The following is an 18,624-nucleotide window of genomic DNA, read 5'->3' as shown; positions in this document are numbered from 1 at the left end:
AAACATGCAATCAACAAACGCAGGATTAAAAAATAAATCGCTCACTAACCTTTTGAAAATCTTCATCAGATGACAGTAATATGACATATTACACAGTACATATTTTTTTTTTTCAATAATATGCCATTTATATCCATAAATGTCCATTTACAGTGAGTTCACCTTCAGAAATTACTCAAAAATGCCCGCAGGAAATCTATGTAGCGCGGCAAGATAACGTAAATAGACATCATAAACTTTGACTAAATATACATGTTCTACATATAGTTAGAAAGATACACTGCTTCTTTATGCAACCGCTGTGTTAGATTTATTTTTAACGTTACAGAAATCGCACACTATTCCATATGCTGAGACAGCGCTCAGTTCCAAGCTATATTTCCACGTAATGTTGGAGTCAACAGAAACACAGATTTAAGCATAAATATTCCCTTACCTTCGATGGTCTTCGTTCAGAATGTTCTGGAAGGCTTCATACTTACCCAATACATCGTTTGGTTTCAAGTCTTGCGTCTTTGTATTAGCTACTGCTAATAACATCAGCTGAAATGCACCCAAAACGTCCTCTGGTCCGGATAAGTTGCGCATCAAAACTTCAAAATTACACATTATATGTCGACTAAACAGGTCAAACTAAGTGCAGAAGCAAGCTTTATGATGTTTTAGACGTGCAAAACAAACTTCAATTCAATCGGCCATCGTCTGCCCTTCTCTTGAGTGCTGGAAACAAAGGAATGGCTGGGACCAATTCGCGCCCATACGCACAGCCTATTCTCTCGTGGCACGCACTAATTTCATTTCCCCATAGGGTCAATTCTCGCGGGATTTGAACGGTTTGAAGCTCTAATGAAAGAGGACATCTAGCGGAAGAGATAGAAAGTGTCCCCAGAATCATAGCTGGTTGGGAAGGGTGGGGGCCATGACGTCAAAGTTGCTCCAACTTTCATGGCCACAAAAACTAGTTTGGAAGAATGCCTGCCCTGTGAGTTCTGCTATACTTACAGACATAATTCCAACGGTTTTAGAATCTTTAGAGTGTTTTCGATCCAATAATAATTTTTATTTGCATATATTAACAATTTGACAGATTTTTTTTCCAGTTTACTAGGGGTACCCAATCTCTCCAAAGGGGGCGTATGTCTGCCATATCCTTAACAGGTTTTAACACAGTATTTAACATACTTAGTAATGCTCAGACCTCACCATCTAAGCTTCCTTTAATGACATATGGTTGATGTGATGTGCATATTTGTTGCAGCTGGAAGGGGAAGCATTTCTGGGGTGTGTCATGTGGGAGTGTCAAAGCCTGCTCGGTGCTTCGACCTAAAGAAAGACCTGCGGAGTGTCCAGGACTATCGGTGGTGCTGAGCTCCAGTGAGAAGCAGGCGGTGAAGGAGGCCTTGGCCCCTCTGTGTGGGCCTGACAGGCTGATGTATGCCTCGGGGGCCGGATACAAGATCCTGTGTGTGATCCTGGGCCTAGCTGACATCTACGTCCTCTCAGAAGGCAGCACCTTCAAGTGGGACTCCTGCGGCCCCCATGCCCTGCTCCTTGCACTGGGTGGGGGGATGCTGGACCTTAAAGAGTGCCTCCGCTTCGGCCACTGTGAGGGGGGGCACCATGACCAGGGGGAACTGACCTACCACCAATCCCACTCAGAGAGCCCTGGGGCAGACCGCTGGGCCAACCAGGGTGGCCTGGTGGCCTACCTAGACTGTCAAATGCTTCATAGGGTTATTGGGGAACTGAAAGGCAAGTTTTAAAGGAAGAGGCATTGATTATGGTGAAGGGCACAAGTAGCAGTATCATTGCTTATAGGGACATGCTGCTTAATATGTCAATTTTTGGAGGAGTTGTGTTTTTAAAAAATCTATGCTGTCAGTTATTTTGTAAAAGCTAGATGTAAATATATAGTAAGGAATGTAAAATGGTTAAACTATCTACAGTAGCTGGTATGTTAAAGGTGTTTCGTAAAGGATTAAGCTGCCTCTAACTTCTACAGTTACTGGTTTTCTCATTGACAGGAAGTGTGTTGGTGGCAAACAAATCTAACTTCAGGAAAGACCTGGGTGCTGTTTAAGTAAAACTTATTCCAAAGCAAGATAATCAGAATCGAGAGACTGGTATGAATGGGAACAAGCATGGTTCAGGGAACAGTAGCACACACTGCGTAGCTGAAACATGCTTTTTGTCTCAGTGGCACATGGCTATAACCCTGCTTTTGATTGGTTAAGGATCTCTGTTGGACTTACCTGAATATTACTTGATGGCCTAGTTGAAGTTGTGGTATAGTGGAACAGGGAGACATAGTAAATATCCCAAGTGTCCCCCCTTGACAGAAGCACTAATGGTGTGTGAGAGGCGAGAGCGGAGAGGACTCAAACTGGCTTCTGGGAATCTGCAGCGGCCCAGAAAAGGCCTTTTATGGAAAAGAGGTGCATTTTAGACTTTCCATAGCTCTAGCTGTATGACTTAGGATAAATCAGAGCAGAGGATGGAAAAACACGAGGTGCAGCAATCAACAATGAAACGGGGGCTAGTGTTCATTTACTGTAAATTAAGGATTAAACCCCTTTAAGGAAAGGAGGGGAACTGTCACACAGCCAGGTTAGTGGATCTATGGAGATGTAGCAGAATTCAGGGGTATTTAAACCTAGTCAGGTACTCCATTTATAGAATAAAAATAGTGACAGGATTAGGTTTTTTTCAACATAAGTCCACCTGTCCTGTACCCAGGGGGTGGTGTGGAGATTCATTTTTTATTATTTTCCACAACTATCACTTGCACACCCAAGAATCTATTGGGATGTGGTCCAAAGTGGTTGTCATTACTAAATATGGCTGTCTATGGTCTTCCACCAGAAAGGCATGACAACCACTCAGGTCTGTGTTGTGGACCACTTGTGTATAAAGACTGGTTTGATCTACTGTATGTTTAAAATTTGTGTATTGTAAAACGCCATTTCATGAGTGTGCTCCAGAAGTGCCATTAGCAGGTCCCCTGGTTTCTGCTCCATTGGAATTATCCAGCATTCTCCTGTCTTGTGAGTCAGAATTTGAAGACGGAATTCAATCTACAAAACAATGAAAGTCCATTCATCCATCTGAAATCAACTTTACTATGAAATCCAGACAAAAAGAAAATCAACACTGATGTTTCACAATTGTAATAAACTCTTGCCAGCAAACTCACTTTCCTACCCAAAAAACTGAAAAAAATGCAAGTGCCCCGCACATTTAACCCTGATTGTCAGATTTTTTTGCAATATTTGTTTTTGCATATACTGTTTAAAAATATCTCAAGAACAAATTAGAATCTGCGATATTGGCTCTTCTTCCACGTTGGGAGCCCTTAGTTGACTTGCCGCTTTAGACTGCTACTTAAGCCATACATTCTCAAGTCAACTAGGGTATCTAACAATCTGACAGTATTGACAATTCAGACTAAAACAGGTTAAATTAAACCTCTAATACCTCCATAAAAAAATAAAAAGCAAGTGGACAATTGCACTGAAAACATTTCACTTCAAGGAGAACAAATAAACATGCGCAACAAGGGACCTAGGCCCTTTAAATCAAAGCTACAACCCATCTCCCAACATCCACAGAATAACACAAATCAAAAAGGTAAAATGGAACCGATACCTGGGCAGGGCACATATTCATAAAGCGTCTTAGAGTAGGAGTACTAATCTAGGATCAATTTAGCCTTTTTGATCCTAATGAATAAGATTACATGGAAAGGCCTGAACCTAGATCAGCGCTGCTACTCTGGGGTTATCGATAAATATGGAATCAGACCTATTAACGTTTGAATGTTTTATCTCCTTCACTGGAACCTAGCTAGACCTGTGGCTTATAAAAGGAATTAGATGATCAACTTTCACCACATTTATTTCAAATACTGTATCTCCACAGGAAAAACACAATGATTTGCCATAATGAGTACAGGCAGATTGTTAGAGATCTGAATACTATCCCTCTTCAATCTGGAGCATACTGACTAATGAGATCTGAATACTATCCCTCTTCAATCTGGAGCATACTGACTAATGAGATCTGAATACTATCCCTCTTCAATCTGGAGCATACTGACTAATGAGATCTGAATACTATCCCTCTTCAATCTGGAGCATACTGACTAATGAGATCTGAATACTATCCCTCTTCAATCTGGAGCATACTGACTAATGAGATCTGAATACTATCCCTCTTCAATCTGGAGCATACTGACTAATGAGATCTGAATACTATCCCTCTTCAATCTGGAGCATACTGACTAATGAGATCTGAATACAATCCCTCTTCAATCTGGAGCATACTGACTAATGAGATCTGAATACTATCCCTCTTCAATCTGGAGCATACTGACTAATGAGATCTGAATACTATCCCTCTTCAATCTGGAGCATACTGACTAATGAGATCTGAATACTATCCCTCTTCAATCTGGAGCATACTGACTAATGAGATCTGAATACTATCCCTCTTCAATCTGGAGCATACTGACTAATGAGATCTGAATACTATCCCTCTTCAATCTGGAGCATACTGACTAATGAGATCTGAATACTATCCCTCTTCAATCTGGAGCATACTGACTAATGAGAAAGGGGCAAAAGAGGGCAGTGGTAGCTTTTTTTAAAAATAAAAAGTGGTGGTAGGACTGTTAGTCTTGATATTCAGCTCCCCCGTCATTCAACCAACCTTTAAACTGTTGGTAAGTATCTGCCAAAGACTAATCTCTGATAACAATATTGTGCACTGCTAGTCATTGTGTTCTCAATGGAAGTTCAGTCACCTCCAATCTTAAAGGGTATCAAGATGCAATTCGGGGTGGATTGCATCTTGACATTCTCTTGAGCCACAGGAACAACACGATGCCTTCTAGACAGGTCCCCTGGTTTCTGCTCCATTGGAATTATCCAGCATTCACATGTCTTGTGAGAGTCGGAACTTGAAGATGGAATTTAATCCACATAACTCACAAAACAAACATTGTCCATTCATCCATCTGAAATCCATTCATCCATCCATCTGAAATCAACTTTACTACAAAATCAACTGAACACTGATGTTTCACACCAATACTTAGGGACTGCAAGCAGTAAATAGCCTAGGTCCTTGACTCACAATATAACCGTCTGGATTTGAATATGAACCTGCTAACCTCTGATGCCTCAAAGTGATTCTAAGTGGGCTTCAATGTGTTGAGAGACAGATTAAACATACAGTATTCACTGTAGCTAGACAGAGTTGATACACTACATGGCCAAGAGTATGTGGATGCCTTTTCAAATTAATGAATTCAGCAATTTCAGCCACACCCGTTGCTGAGGGGTGTATAAAATCGAGCACATAGCCATTGGCAGTGGAATGGCTCATACTACAGAGCTAAGTGACTTTCAACAAGGCACCATCATATGATGCCACCTTTCCAACAAGTCAGTTTGTCAAATTTCTACCCTGCTAGAGCTGCCCCGGTCAACTGTAAATGCTGTGATTGAGAAGTGGAAACATCTACCAGCAACAACAGTTCAGCCGCAAAGTGGTAGGCCACACAAGCTCACAGAATGGGACTGCTGAGTGTTGAAGCGCGTAGCATCATGGTTGCAACACTCACTACCAAGTTCCAAACTACCTCCGGAAGCAACGTCAATCACGCTTCATCATCTGCCAGGAGAACGCTACCTACCCGAATGCATAGTGCCAACTGTAAAGGTGGAGAAGGAATAATGGTTCGAGGTTCTTTTTCATGTTTCAGGCTAGGCCCCTCAGTTCCAGTAAAGGGAAATCTAACGCTTCAGCATACAAGGCCATTCTAGACGATTCTATGCTTCCAACTTTGTGGCAAAAGTTTATGGAAGGCCCTTTTATTTTTCAGCATGACAATACCCCCGTGCACAAAACAAGGCCCATACAGAAATGGTTTGTCGAGATCAGTGTGGAAGAACTTGACTGGCCTGCACAGAGCCCCGACCTCAACTCCATAAAACATCTTGGGATGAATAGGAACGCCGACTGCGAGCCAGCCTAATCGCCCAACATCAGTGCCCGACCTAACTAATGCTCGTGGCTGAATGGAAGCAAGTCCCCGCAGCAATGTTCCAACATCTAGTGAAAGAGTGGAGGCTGTTATAACAGCAAAGGGGGACCAACTCCATATTAGTGCCAATGATTTTTGAATAAGATGTTCAACGAGCAGTGTATCTATGTTTGGCAGGGAGAATACTTGCACTCTAATTCAGGTGCAAAAGCATTCCCCACAAACCTACTTCCCAATATAAATTAGTGACAAACTTTCACTCTAACTTCATTCAAAGCAATAAAAATGGCAGAAAAGCAGTTGCTCAAATGATAACCTAACAATTGATCAAAGAAGGCAACAGGTGGAAGGAAGGATGTGTACAAGCAGTAACAGGCAGAGGAGCCCTCTCTCTGGACAGTCTTCTCACAGGATTCAGCTTGAGCAGTTAAATTCAGAAATGAATCAATTCTGATTGGCTTCTTCTAGCAATGTCCCTCTCAAACACAAATGCACAGAGACCTGAAGCAATATTACATTACCATATCCCCAAAAATGTACCACAAAAGTCTCAAGGACTAAAAGAGTCCAATGGCATGTAATTGTGTATGCAGAATTGTGCAGGAAAGTAAGACCTAAGGAAATGTGTTTGCATTATAAGCAATAGGCTTGTGATTTCAGTGGCATGGCTACAGCTGTTTCATCAAAGAAGAAAACAAATGAGAGTGGGAGAAGCAGAAATACTGCCACCTCCTTACCCCAAATATACTTAAACGGAGTTAGTTTCTTCTTCTTGTACATGGTCCAGTCTCATCTCTGGCTTGGGACCTATGTGTTGTCAGTCATTGATTCGGGTGGTAGCCCCGACCAGTGTGAATCTTCCTGAGCTCGAGTGATCCTTCGACTCATGTACAGTAAGGGGAGGTCCGGGCTCGCTGACAGACAAGCAAGAAGACAGATATGGCCATGTGTAGAGTGTCCCTGTGTTGCTATGATGACGTATCACAACAATGGCCACTCTCACCTCTGGAAGGGCTTGCGGACCTTCTTCTTCCTGCGGGGTGGAGGTTTGCCTCCGCTCTCAGCCCACGTATCGCTGGGTTCTGGCCGGGGCCCCCCAGGAGGCATGAAGAAGCCAGTCTGAGGTGGAGGAGGGGAAAAAGGTCCACTAGGTCCCAGTCCAGCACCAGAGGGGTGATGGGGGGGCGGTCCTGAGGGAAAGAAACCCCCGTTGGCAGCCATATCAGGGGGAGGTCCCCCCTGGAAGATGCGGTTGAAAAAGTCCTGCAGGTCAGCAGGGTTGGTCGGGCCTGGAGGAGGGTGCTCTGGGCCTGGAGGTGTCCTGGAGATCATGAAAGGAGAGTTACATTAATTTAAAAAAACAAAAAAACATTCAACAGGTGACTCCAGGAAAATCAAGAAAAAGGAGCACTCGGTGTCTGAGTTTTATTCACGGGAGAAACAAAAAACCATCAGAGCCTTGGATAGCCTTTCATTCATTTCTTTTTTCGCAAAGCTAACTAAAAAGCAGCATTCCCCAAGAGAGGATGGCTTTCACTTCAGCAGTAATATATTCATGAACTTCTTTGAGGAAAAGATCATGATCATTATAAAGCAAATTACGGACTCCTCTTTAAATCTGCGTATTCCTCCAAAGCTCAGTTGTCCTGAGTCTGCACAACTCTGCCAAGACCTAGGATCAAGAGAGACACTCAAGTGTTTTAGTACTATATCTCTTGACACAATGATGAAAATAATCATGGACTCTAAACCTTCAAGCTGCATACCGGACCCTACTCCAACTACTGATTGGTCGACTCCAGGGCTAATTGGAGAGCTGACCCCGCCCCCTCGTCAAGACACAGCTGTCTCCAATTACCCATTCGTTCTGAAGCTATATAAAAGCCAGTGTTCTGTTCAGGAGAGAGAGATTTTGGAGGTAGGGATTGCTGAGAGAGTTTTTTGATAGCTATTTTTTTTTTCTGGGAGGTCATTGCAGAGATTTTGCTAGATAATTCATTCATAGTTCATTGCTGGGAAGTTGGTATGTTCTGTGAGTTTGTTGCTCAGGTAGAGCTTAGTTGATGTCCTTTGTTTCTTAGTTTGTTTGTAAAATTGTTTAATATTCTGTTTCATTTGTTCCCAGGGGGAAAGGGGAAGGCACCTTGGGAGTGTTTAGGCAAGAGGCCCACGGGCATACATATACCCGTAGTATATTCACTGTCTAGGCACACTAGGTAAGACCTGGGCGGACCACCCCCTGTATTTTGGTTAGAGCACCAGGTGGTGCTAAATTAGGTAAGTAGTGGGTAGGCAGGTAAGATAGGAGAGGGGGGGGGGGCTTTGAGATTTACTTTCTTTGCTTTGGTTCCGTCCAGCCCCTTTTCCCTATATTACCGTGTAAAGGAATAAAGTCCTTGTAAACGGTACCACATTCTGCCTGTTGTCATCCTTACTCGCACCTACAGTCCATACCTTTTTCGCTTCACGGAGAGTTTAGTTGTAGCAGGGTGTTGCGTTCCCTCTTCATAGATGCGTGCGTAACAATAATAAACGGCTCTCTATCCACCGGATGTGTACCAAACTCACTAAAAGTGCCAGTAATAAAGCCTCTCTTGAAAAAGCCAAACTTTGACCCAGAAAATATAAAAAAAACGATTCGGCCTATATCGAATCTTCCATTCCTCTCAATTTAAAAAAAAAAAAGCTGTTGCGCCTCAACTCACTGCCTTCCTGAAGACAAACAATGTATACGAAATGCTTCAGTCTGGTTTTAGACCCCATCATAGCACTGAGACTGCACTTGTGAAGGTGGTAAATGACCTTTTAATGGCGTCAGACCGAGGCTCTGCATCCGTCCAATCAGTCCAATCAGAACCTTTCTTTTTTTTTTTTTATTTTACCCCTTTTTTCTCCCCAATTTCGTAGTATCCAATTGTGTAGTAGCTACTATCTTGTCTCATCGCTACAACTCCCGTACGGGCTCGGGAGAGACGAAGGTTGAAAGTCATGCGTCCTCCGATACACAACCAACCAAGCCGCTGCTTCTTTAACACAGCGCACATCCAACCCGGAAGCCAGCCGTACCAATGCGCCGGAGGAAACACCGTGCACCTGGCCACCTTGGCTAGCGTACACTGCGCCCAGCCCGCCACAGGAGTCGCTGGTGCGCGATGAGACAAGGACACCCCTACCGACCAAGCCCTCCCTAACCCGGGCGACGCTAGGCCAATTGTGCGTCGCCCCACGGACCTCCCGGTCGCGGCCGGTTACGACAGAGCCTGGGCGCGAACCCAGGACTCTGATGGCACAGCTGGCGCTGCAGTACAGCGCCCTTAACCACTGCGCCACCCGGGAGGCAAAATCAGAACCTTTCTGTCCTAAGATGCAGAAAAATAAATTAATCCATGCTTTTGTTACTTCTAGGTTAGACTACCGCAATGCTCTACTTTCCGGATACCCGGATAAAGCACCAAATAAACTTCAGTTAGTGCCAAATACAGCTGCTAGAATCCTGACTAGAAACAAAAAATTTGATCATATTACTCCAGTGCTAGCCTCCCTACACTGGCTTCCTGTTAAGGCAAGGGCTGATGTCAAGGTTTTACTGCTAACATACTAAGCATTACATGGGCTTGCTCCTACCTATCTTTCCAATTTGGTCCTGCCGTACATACCTACACGTACGCTACGGTCACAAGAAGCAGGCCTCCTAATTGTCCCTAGAATTTCTAAACAAACAGCTGGAGGCAGGGCTTTCTCCTATAGAGCTCCATTTTTATGGAATGGTCTGCCTACCCATGTGAGAGACGCAGACTCGATCTCAACCTTTAAGTCTTTACTGAAGACTCATCTCTTCTATGCCGGTGCTCTTCCATGCCGTCCTTAGGAGGGGTGCGTCACTTGAGTGGGTTGAGTCACTGACGTGATCTTCCTGTCTGGGTTGGCACCCCCCTTGGGTTGTGCCGTGGCGGAGATCTTTGTGGGCTATACTCGGCCTTGTCTCAGGATGGTAAGTTGGTGGTTGAAGATATCCCTCTAGTGGTGTGGGGGCTGTGCTTTGGCAAAGTGGGTGGGGTTATATCCTTCCTGTTTGGCCCTGTCCGGGGGTATCATTGGATGGGGCCACAGTGTCTCCTGACCCCTCCTGTCTCAGCCTCCAGTATTTATGCTGCAGTAGTTTGTGTCGGGGGGCTAGGGTTAGTTTGTTATATCTGGAGTACTTCTCCTGTCTTATCCGGTGTCCTGTGTGAATTTATGTATGCTCTCTCTAATTCTCTCTCGGAGGAGGAGGACCTGAGCCCTAGGACCATGCCTCAGGACTACCTGGCATGATGACTCCTTGCTGTCCCCAGTCCACCTGGCCGTGCTGCTGCTCCAGTTTCAACTGTTCTGCCTGCGGCTATGGAACCCTGACCTGTTCACCGGATGTGCTACCTGTCCCAGACCTGCTGTTTTCAACTCTCTAGAGACAGCAGGAGCGGTAGAGATACTCCTAATGATCGGCTATGAAAAGCCAACTGACATTTACTCCTGAGGTGCTGACTTGCTGCACCCTCAACAACTACTGTGATTATTATTATTTGACCATGCTGGTAATTTATGAACATTTTAACATCTTGGCCATGTTGTGTTATAATCTCCACCCGGCACAGCCAGAAGAGGACTGGCCACCCCTCATAGCCTGGTTCCTCTCTAGGTATATATCAATAAATTTGATTGGTTACATTCATTCTATTTCCATCTAGCCCACTAGGGTTGGGCAACCGGGGGCACGTGGGCCAAATGGCCTTGGATCAATCCCACCCCCCCAAAAAATTAACTCAGTCTCATGTGGGTACGCAGACCCGCGAGCAACTGCGGCCTCTCATAATGAGTTCAGATTTTTTGTGGCCCCACCCCCATCCCTGATCTAGCTTATAGTTAACCCTGATGCAAGTCACATTGAGATTGTTGCCTCTTTTGCCTTGGCCAAGAGGAGGCATCATTCACAAGCATCAGAGATGCTTAATAATCTGGAGCTCCAAAACTAATCTCTGTCCATAAATATGTAACTCTTTCACATGCAGGAGAACCTGCACTGACCAGAGCGTAATTGTATTTCAGAGAACAATCTAATTTAGGCCTCTGTGGTCTTTTAGACGGTTGGTTACATAACACCTAGGTTGTATCCCAATAATCTCTCCTTTCTCACGAAATATGCACTTGTTCCCTTCCCTTCATAAATTTGAAAGGATATGACTGGTATATATGGAAACTCCCTCTAGCCCATGCAGACACCAATACAATCATTTTACATTAGTGTGGATTAGTTTACGATTGCAAACTTCAGGAGGAAAATTAGATTGGAACGCAACCCTCAGTGCCCTGGGACCTACCTGTGGCGCTGCGTGGAGTTGCTGTTGTTCTTGGATCCGAAGGAGATGTGGTAGGGAACGCGGTGTGTGTCTGGGGAGATTCCTATCCTCTGGCAGCCGGCCCACTCTGAAATGTGGGAGCGGAAAAGGTGACAAATTAATCAATGTGACAGTACTGAAGCAAGCGGCAAGGAGAAATAGTCAGTCTGACTTTAGGTATCTTAACATTATTTAGCAGCTTAGAATTCAATTTAGTTGTAGAGCTCTTGAGCCTGTCAGTTGGCTTGTTAAGAGTGCTTTTAGTTTACAGATGAAACAGAAACATTAAGTCAATACACAGTATTGCATTAGCACAGATGAGAGCCTAACTATCCATGTGGGTGTCATTACACAGCTTGTCAAAGCAATGGGCTTGTTCGACAGTGGCGATTGCAGACTGACTGATCTACAAATCACAGCGCAGCATAAATAACTTGTACCCACAATGCATTACAGTTTTGAAGCTCTCAAAAACTGTCATTGTCAAGCCAGTACCTGTGATGTCGTAGACCTTGCCATCCATGCAGGCAAAGTATGTGATGCGTAGGCCCAGCATGCTGGACTCAGCCCACAGGTCTCCCTCCTCGGCGCTGTGGCGTCTGTTACACTCTGCACAGAACCGAGCCTCCGCAGGCTCCCGGTCCATCTCAAACCTCCTGCACACACAGGGAGGAGTCAGGGCCTGAGCTTTTTGTATGTAACTAATTATTTTGTAAGCAGCAAAATGTACAAATACAATTTTAGTGATTGGGAGTAGTCAGGATAGGTAAATTATATTACTATTCCAATCCCTCACTTTCACAATAGTCTGGTTATAAAAGTATGATACAGATATTATTAATAGATTATTAATAGATTCAAATATTACAGATATTAATTCTGTCAGTGACGTACCTGTGCTTGCCCTCACACTTGGTGCACATCATAGTGTTCATAGCTTCCTTCAGGTCATCCTGCAGTTTGGTGAGGAACTCATTCATCGACTTGGAGAGTTCCGTCTTCGCCATGCGCTTCCTGAGGGAGGAGCAGGGAAACAAAAGTCAAAGCCATATCAACTACACCAAACATCCCACCGGCCTTCAGTGCAGTCATTTGATCACGGTTTATTTCATTTTAATTAAGTAATAGTCCAGTTTGTGTGCCTTCTACTAATCACGTATTCTCTCCATGTGTCTGGGTTACTGAGGAACTAAACTAAACATCCCACAGGCCTTTAAATTGACTATAACATGCTAAGGACCACAGTTAAGGAATGCTTCTCCATATGTAATCCTATTGTGAGAGGCCTGAGTTCTAACTTCAGATGTTTTTGTTAAAGGTGAAGTCATGTGATCATAGTTTCTTGCATTTCATATAAGTACTGGTCCAGTAGCTTGTGCGTCTTCAACTCACAGCTCGTATTCCCTCCGTGTTTCTGGGTTACTGACGATGTCCCAGGCAGCCCTCAGCACCTTAAAGGCCTCCCCAGCACGTGGGTGCTTGTTCTTGTCTGGATGGACCTGAAAAATGAAATACAAACAGAAGGGTACAGCAGAAAACATAATGGAAGAGAGAGAAAAACTAAGGAAGAGACTACTTCTAGTCATTTTCTGATTACATTTTATATTGTGGATTAGAGGTCGACCGATTATGATTTTTTAACGCCGATACCAATTATTGGAGGACCAAAAAAGCCAATACCGATTAATCTGACAATTTCTTAAATGTATTTATTTGTAATAATGACAATTACAACAATACTGAATGAACACTTATTTTAACTTAATATAATACATCAAAATCAATTTAGCCTCAAATAAATAATGAAACATGTTCAATTGGTTTAAATAATGCAAAAAAAAAAGTGTTGGAGAAGAAAGTAAAAGTGCAATATGTGCCATGTAAAAAAGCTAACGTTTAAGTTCCTTGCTCAGAACACGAGAAGATATGAAAGCTGGTGGTTCCTTTTAACATGAGTCTTCAATATTCCCAGGTAAGAAGTTTTAGGTTGTAGCTATTATAGGAATTATCGGACTATTTCTCTCTATACCATTTGTATTTCATTAACCTTTGACTATTGGATGTTCTTATAGGCACTTTAGTATTGCCAGCGTAACAGTATAGCTTCCGTCCCTCTCCTCGCCCCTACCTTGGCTCAAACCAGGAACACATCGACAACAGCCACCCTCGAAGCATCGCTACCCATCGCTCCACAAAAGCCGCAGCCCTCGCAAAGCAAGGTTAACAACTACTTCAAGGTCTCAGAGCGAGTTACATCACCGATTGAAATGTGATTAGTGCGCACCCCACTAACTAGCTAGCCATTTCACATCGGTTACACCAGCCTAATCTCGGGAGTTGATAGGCTTGAAGTCATAAATAGCTCAATGCTTGAAGCACAGGGACGAGCTGCTGGCAAACGCACGAAAGTGCTGTTTGAATGAATGCTTACGAGCCTGCTGCTGCCTACCACCGCTCAGTCAGACTGCTCTATCAAATCATAGATTTAATTATAACATAACACACAGAAATATGAGCCTTATGTCATTAACATGGTCAAATCCAGAAACTATCATTTCGAAAACAAAAGGTTTATTCTTTCAGTGAAATACGGAACCGTTCCATATTTTATCTAAAGGGTGGCATCCATAAAACTAAATATTCCTGTTACATTGAAGGTTGTGCAATGTTATGTCATAATTACGTAAAATTCTGGCAAATTAGTTCGCAACGAGCCAGGCGGCCCAAACTGCTGCATATAGCCTGACTCTGTTGCACAGAACGCAAGAGAAGTGACACAATTTCCCTAGTTAAAAGAAATTCATGTTAGCAGGGAATATTAACTAAATATGCAGGTTGAAAAATCTATACTTGTGTATTGATTTTAAGAAAGGCGTTGATGTTTATGATTAGGTACACATTGATACAACGACAGTGCTTTTTTCGCAAATGTCCTTGTTAAATAACCGTTTGGTGAAGTAGGCTATGATTCAATGATAAATCAACAGGCACCACATCAATTATATGCAACGCAGGACAAGCTAGATAAACTAGTAATATCATCAACCATGTGTAGTTAACTAGTGATTATGTTAAGATTGATTGTTTTTTATAAGATAAGTTTAACACTAGCTAGCACCTTACCATGGCTCCTTGCTGCACTTGCATAACAGGTATAATCAGCAGGTATAATCCCTGTTCACCCACGACTGCGTGGCCACGCACGCCTCCAACTCAATCATCAAGTTTGCGGACGACACAACAGTGGTAGGCTTGATTACCAACAACGACGAGACGGCCTACAGGGAGGAGGTGAGGGCCCTCGGAGTGTGGTGTCAGGAAAATAACCTCACACTCAACGTCAACAAAACTAAGGAGATGATTGTGGACTTCAGGAAACAGCAGAGGGAACACCCCCCCTATCCACATCGATGGAACAGTAGTGGAGAGGGTAGTAAGTTTTAAGTTCCTCGGCGTACACATCACAGACAAACTGAATTGGTCCACCCACACAGACAGCATCGTGAAGAAGGCGCAGCAGCGCCTCTTCAACCTCAGGAGGCTGAGGAGAATTCGGCTTGTCACCAATAGCACTCACAAACTTCTACAGATGCACAATCGAGAGCATCCTGTCGGGCAGTATCACCGCCTGGTACGGCAACTGCTCCGCCCACAACCGTAAGGCTCTCCAGAGGGTAGTGAGGTCTGCACAACGCATCACCGGGGGCAAACTACCTGCCCTCCAGGACACCTACACCACCCGATGTCACAGGAAGGCCATAAAGATCATCAAGGACAACAACCACCCAAGCCACTGCCTGTTCACCCCGCTATCATCCAGAAGGCGAGGTCAGTACAGGTGCAAAGCTGGGACCGAGAGACTGAAAAACAGCTTCTATCTCAAGGCCATCAGACTGTTAAACAGCCACCACTAACATTGAGTGGCTGCTGCCAACACACTACCTCAACTCCAGCCACTTTAATAATGGGAATTGATGTAAAATATATCACTAGCCACTGTAAACTATGCTACCTAATATAATGTTTACATACCCTACATTATTCATCTCATATGTATACGTATATACTGTACTCTATATCATCTACTGCATCTTTATGTAATACATGTATCACTAGCCACTTTAACTATGCCACTTTGTTTACATACTCATCTCATATGTATATACTGTACTCAATACCATCTACTGTATCTTGCCTATGCCGCTCTGTACCATCACTCATTCATATATCTTTATGTACATATTCTTTATCCCCTTACACTTGTGTCTATAAGGTAGTAGTTTTGGAATTGTTAGCTAGATTACTTGTTGGTTATTACTGCATTGTCGGAACTAGAAGCACAAGCATTTCACTACACTCGCATTAACATCTGCTAACCATGTGTATGTGACAAATAAAATTTGATTTGATTTAATCAGCCTGCCACGCAGTCTCCTCGTGGAGTGCAATGTAATCGGCCATGATCGGTGTCCAGAAATACAGATTACCGATTGTTATTAAACTTGAAACGGACCCTAATTAATCGGCCATTCCAATTAATTGGTCAACCTCTATTGTGGATATAAAAAAAAGATGCATGCAGCCATGCACAGCCAAGTGCAAAACTGCTTTGGCTTGTGTTTGACTATAACCGCTACACTCTTCCTTTAATGAATTCCACACATTTTTATACACATGTATTCAAAAGATGTAATGCACATCTCATTGCACCCGTAAACTCACCTGGACAGCCAGCTGTCTGTAGGCCCTCTTTAGGTCAGCTTCAGTGGCGTGGGCCTCCACCCCCAGCACTGTAAAAGGGTCCAGCTCCTCCTCAGGGACTTGAGCCAGCGCCAGCAGTCTCTCCAGCTCCTTCCCAGGTTGGTATCTGCCTGCTCCACCAGGAGAATCTGGGGTCAAGGGGGGCACCTGGGTGGCTCTCCTCCTGAACCAGCTGCTGACCCTCTCCACCAGCGAAGCCACCCTCCTCCATACCTTGGAGTCCTGCATGGCAATCCACCACCGCTGGGCCCTCTCCCCGCCCAGCCGGACCAGCGTTAACCGGGCCCACTGGAACCCCAGCAGTACCACGGCACAGAGGAGGCCGAAGCAAGTTAGGGAGGCCTTCCGGACCCATTTCACCAACCGAACACTCTTATCCACCAGGACCGCGCCGGCGCACCTCGCCCTCTCCAGCAAGCGTTGGGCATCTGCCTTCATCCCCGGTACGTCAGTGACCCTGTTGAGCATCTGTGAGCCCAGGTCGTAGAGGGCCACCCCTCCGACCTCCACGGCCACTCCGCATCGGTGGGTCATGGTGACAATGACCTCCACCACCATGTGGATGCAGGAGATGCACCAGGGGCTGAGCGACTCCGACAGCAGCTCCCTGAAGGCCAAGGCCAGCTGGGTGCCCGTCCGCCGCCGGCCCCGGCCCTGTTGATGGTGGTGGTTGCGCCTCCGGGTCTGCTTGTGCCTACCGCCACCCGACGACAGGGAACCTTTAGGGAGGTAGGAGGACGAGGATGACGATGTAGCCTGAGTGTTTTGCTCCGAGGCTGCCCCCCCCCCTCCGCTGTTCCGGGACCGGCCTCTCCTCCCTCCGGCCCCTGAGTTCCTCCAGCCTGACTCCCCGTTTAGGCTTGGCTCCTTCCCTCCGCTCTCCTCTTCATCTCCACCCTCTGTCTCCTCATTTCCTTCTCTCTCCAAATACACCACCCCCTCCTGTCTTAGAGAGACCTCATTGTCCTCTGCAATCCCACAATCCTCTGCTTCTACATCTTCCGAGTCCTCCTGGTTGACTGGGGATTGGATATCCTGAGGGGTAACTTTGATATAGTCAGTCATCTCCTTATTGGGAACTTGTTGTTGAGTTTCCTCCTCATCTCCTCTGACTTCCCACTGGTCGGGCATGGCGGTTGAAGATGGGAGGTGAGGAACACCTGAGAGCAGCTCTTCAGGACTCTCCTCAGTTGCCTCTACAGTCCACGTCTCTCCCTTCATCTCCACCTCCCTCTCAGCCACCTCTTTCTCCATCTTCCTCCCAGTCTCTTGATTAAAGTTCCAAAAAAGTATCCAATGTCATGTCAGGTGGGGTCCTTGATCCATTCTCACTGACCGCACCTTCTCCGACACCACACCTCAGCAAGGCCAAAGAGTCAGACAAGGACAGCTGAATAATACTGCAATGGCAGGCATCATTGTCCTAGGTACCCTACCCAATGCAGACATTGAATCAAGGATCAATCGTTACAATCCTTGGACCCGACTGGCCTCATCTTGTATCTGGTTCTTGCCTGTGGAGAGACAGCAAGTTTAAACATTAGCCTACCTGTAACACGTTCACTTTCCCAAGCACCAGAACTAGGGGTCTAATCTAAAGTATACCGAAAAGTGAAATCAAACGGGATGTGGAGATTCTGCATTAATCGTTGTTGTTGTCAAAGTTCTAACATGTTATTGGCAATAATGTCATATTTGATGACCACAATATCCACTAAACGAGTTGATCCACAGCGCCGACATTTTGAAAAGATAAACCAAACTCTTTAGCTAGCCATCTAGTTATCAGCAGTTGCACTAGCTAGCTATCTAGAAATGCAATTAATTTATTCTACAAGAAATGACTGGGAAGGGATATCAGAGGATAGTTGGGGCAATGTTAGGTTCGAGCTAATAAGTCATGTCGTCACCGTCGCGAACAAAATGACCAACTGTCTCGAGACGAATAGCTAGCTGTCTCGTAGCTAAAACGCTAACTAGCTTACAACATTAGTTTGCTCGTATATAGTTATCTAGCTAATGTAATTTTAATAATATTAACGGTGGATTGTTGACAATGTTATTTTAGCTATTTGACTGCTAACACTGACTGGAATAACATTGGGAAAGATGACCACCAACGCAACTCACCTTTCTCTTCCGTAAAAGGGGAAGGCAAGATTAGATGATACAATGTCGGCTAGCTTGAGCCCTGTAACGTAAGCGTCGCTCCTATAAAATGATCAAATGTGGCAAACTGATCAATTCTTCTCGTAGAAAAAACATTTAGTTATTGAATTGTGAATACAAACTATTATTATCCTATATTAGTAGAGTGTGTCCTTTCTCCTAATTCAAATATTCGTTTTTTCTTATTATGTTCTTGGCTAACGCTGTCCTTGTTGTTTGTCTTACTATTTTGCACTTCCGAGGGAAACAAACCACAACCTCATTTCCGCTGTA

At 44.5% G+C, this 18,624-nt stretch overlaps 2 protein-coding genes across 4 annotated transcripts in view; one reads left to right on the top strand and one right to left on the bottom strand.

The window, feature by feature from the left end:
* Window positions 1-3,188, top strand: part of LOC110528263 (inositol polyphosphate 1-phosphatase) — a 15,060-nt gene extending 11,872 nt beyond the window's left edge. For all 3 annotated transcript variants that reach the window (XM_021610178.2, XM_036983849.1, XM_021610177.2), the window contains one exon: window positions 1,259-3,188. In XM_021610178.2, coding sequence (XP_021465853.2) covers window positions 1,259-1,763 — 505 coding nt within the window. In that variant the 3' untranslated portion in view covers window positions 1,764-3,188. The remainder of the gene's footprint in view (window positions 1-1,258) is intronic.
* LOC110528262 (dnaJ homolog subfamily C member 14) lies at window positions 3,100-18,624 on the bottom strand. The gene is made up of 7 exons (XM_021610176.2): window positions 18,313-18,624; window positions 16,144-17,696; window positions 12,814-12,920; window positions 12,316-12,435; window positions 11,917-12,077; window positions 11,404-11,509; window positions 3,100-7,367 (listed from the first exon to the last, which is right to left on the bottom strand). Exons 2-7 carry the CDS (start codon window positions 17,434-17,436, stop codon window positions 7,046-7,048), a joined length of 2,109 nt encoding a protein of 702 aa, XP_021465851.2. The 5' UTR covers window positions 17,437-17,696; window positions 18,313-18,624; the 3' UTR covers window positions 3,100-7,045.

The sequence above is a fragment of the Oncorhynchus mykiss genome, chromosome 7 (assembly GCF_013265735.2).
Source record: "Oncorhynchus mykiss isolate Arlee chromosome 7, USDA_OmykA_1.1, whole genome shotgun sequence".
NCBI lineage: Eukaryota > Metazoa > Chordata > Actinopteri > Salmoniformes > Salmonidae > Oncorhynchus > Oncorhynchus mykiss.
The sequence above is the reverse complement of the archived record's forward strand: the minus strand, read 5'-3'. Positions and strand labels throughout refer to the sequence as shown.

Excerpts from the sequence above, each read along its gene's own strand:
- LOC110528262 (XM_021610176.2), bottom strand. The coding sequence starts at position 17,436 with ATGGAGAAAGAGGTGGCTGAGAGGGAGGTGGAGATGAAGGGAGAGACG. Across the intron at positions 12,436-12,813 it reads ACACGGAGGGAATACGAGCT|GAAGCGCATGGCGAAGACGG; the intron begins GTGAGTTGAAGA and ends CTCCTCCCTCAG. Across the intron at positions 7,368-11,403 it reads AACTCCACGCAGCGCCACAG|GACACCTCCAGGCCCAGAGC; the intron begins GTAGGTCCCAGG and ends CATGATCTCCAG.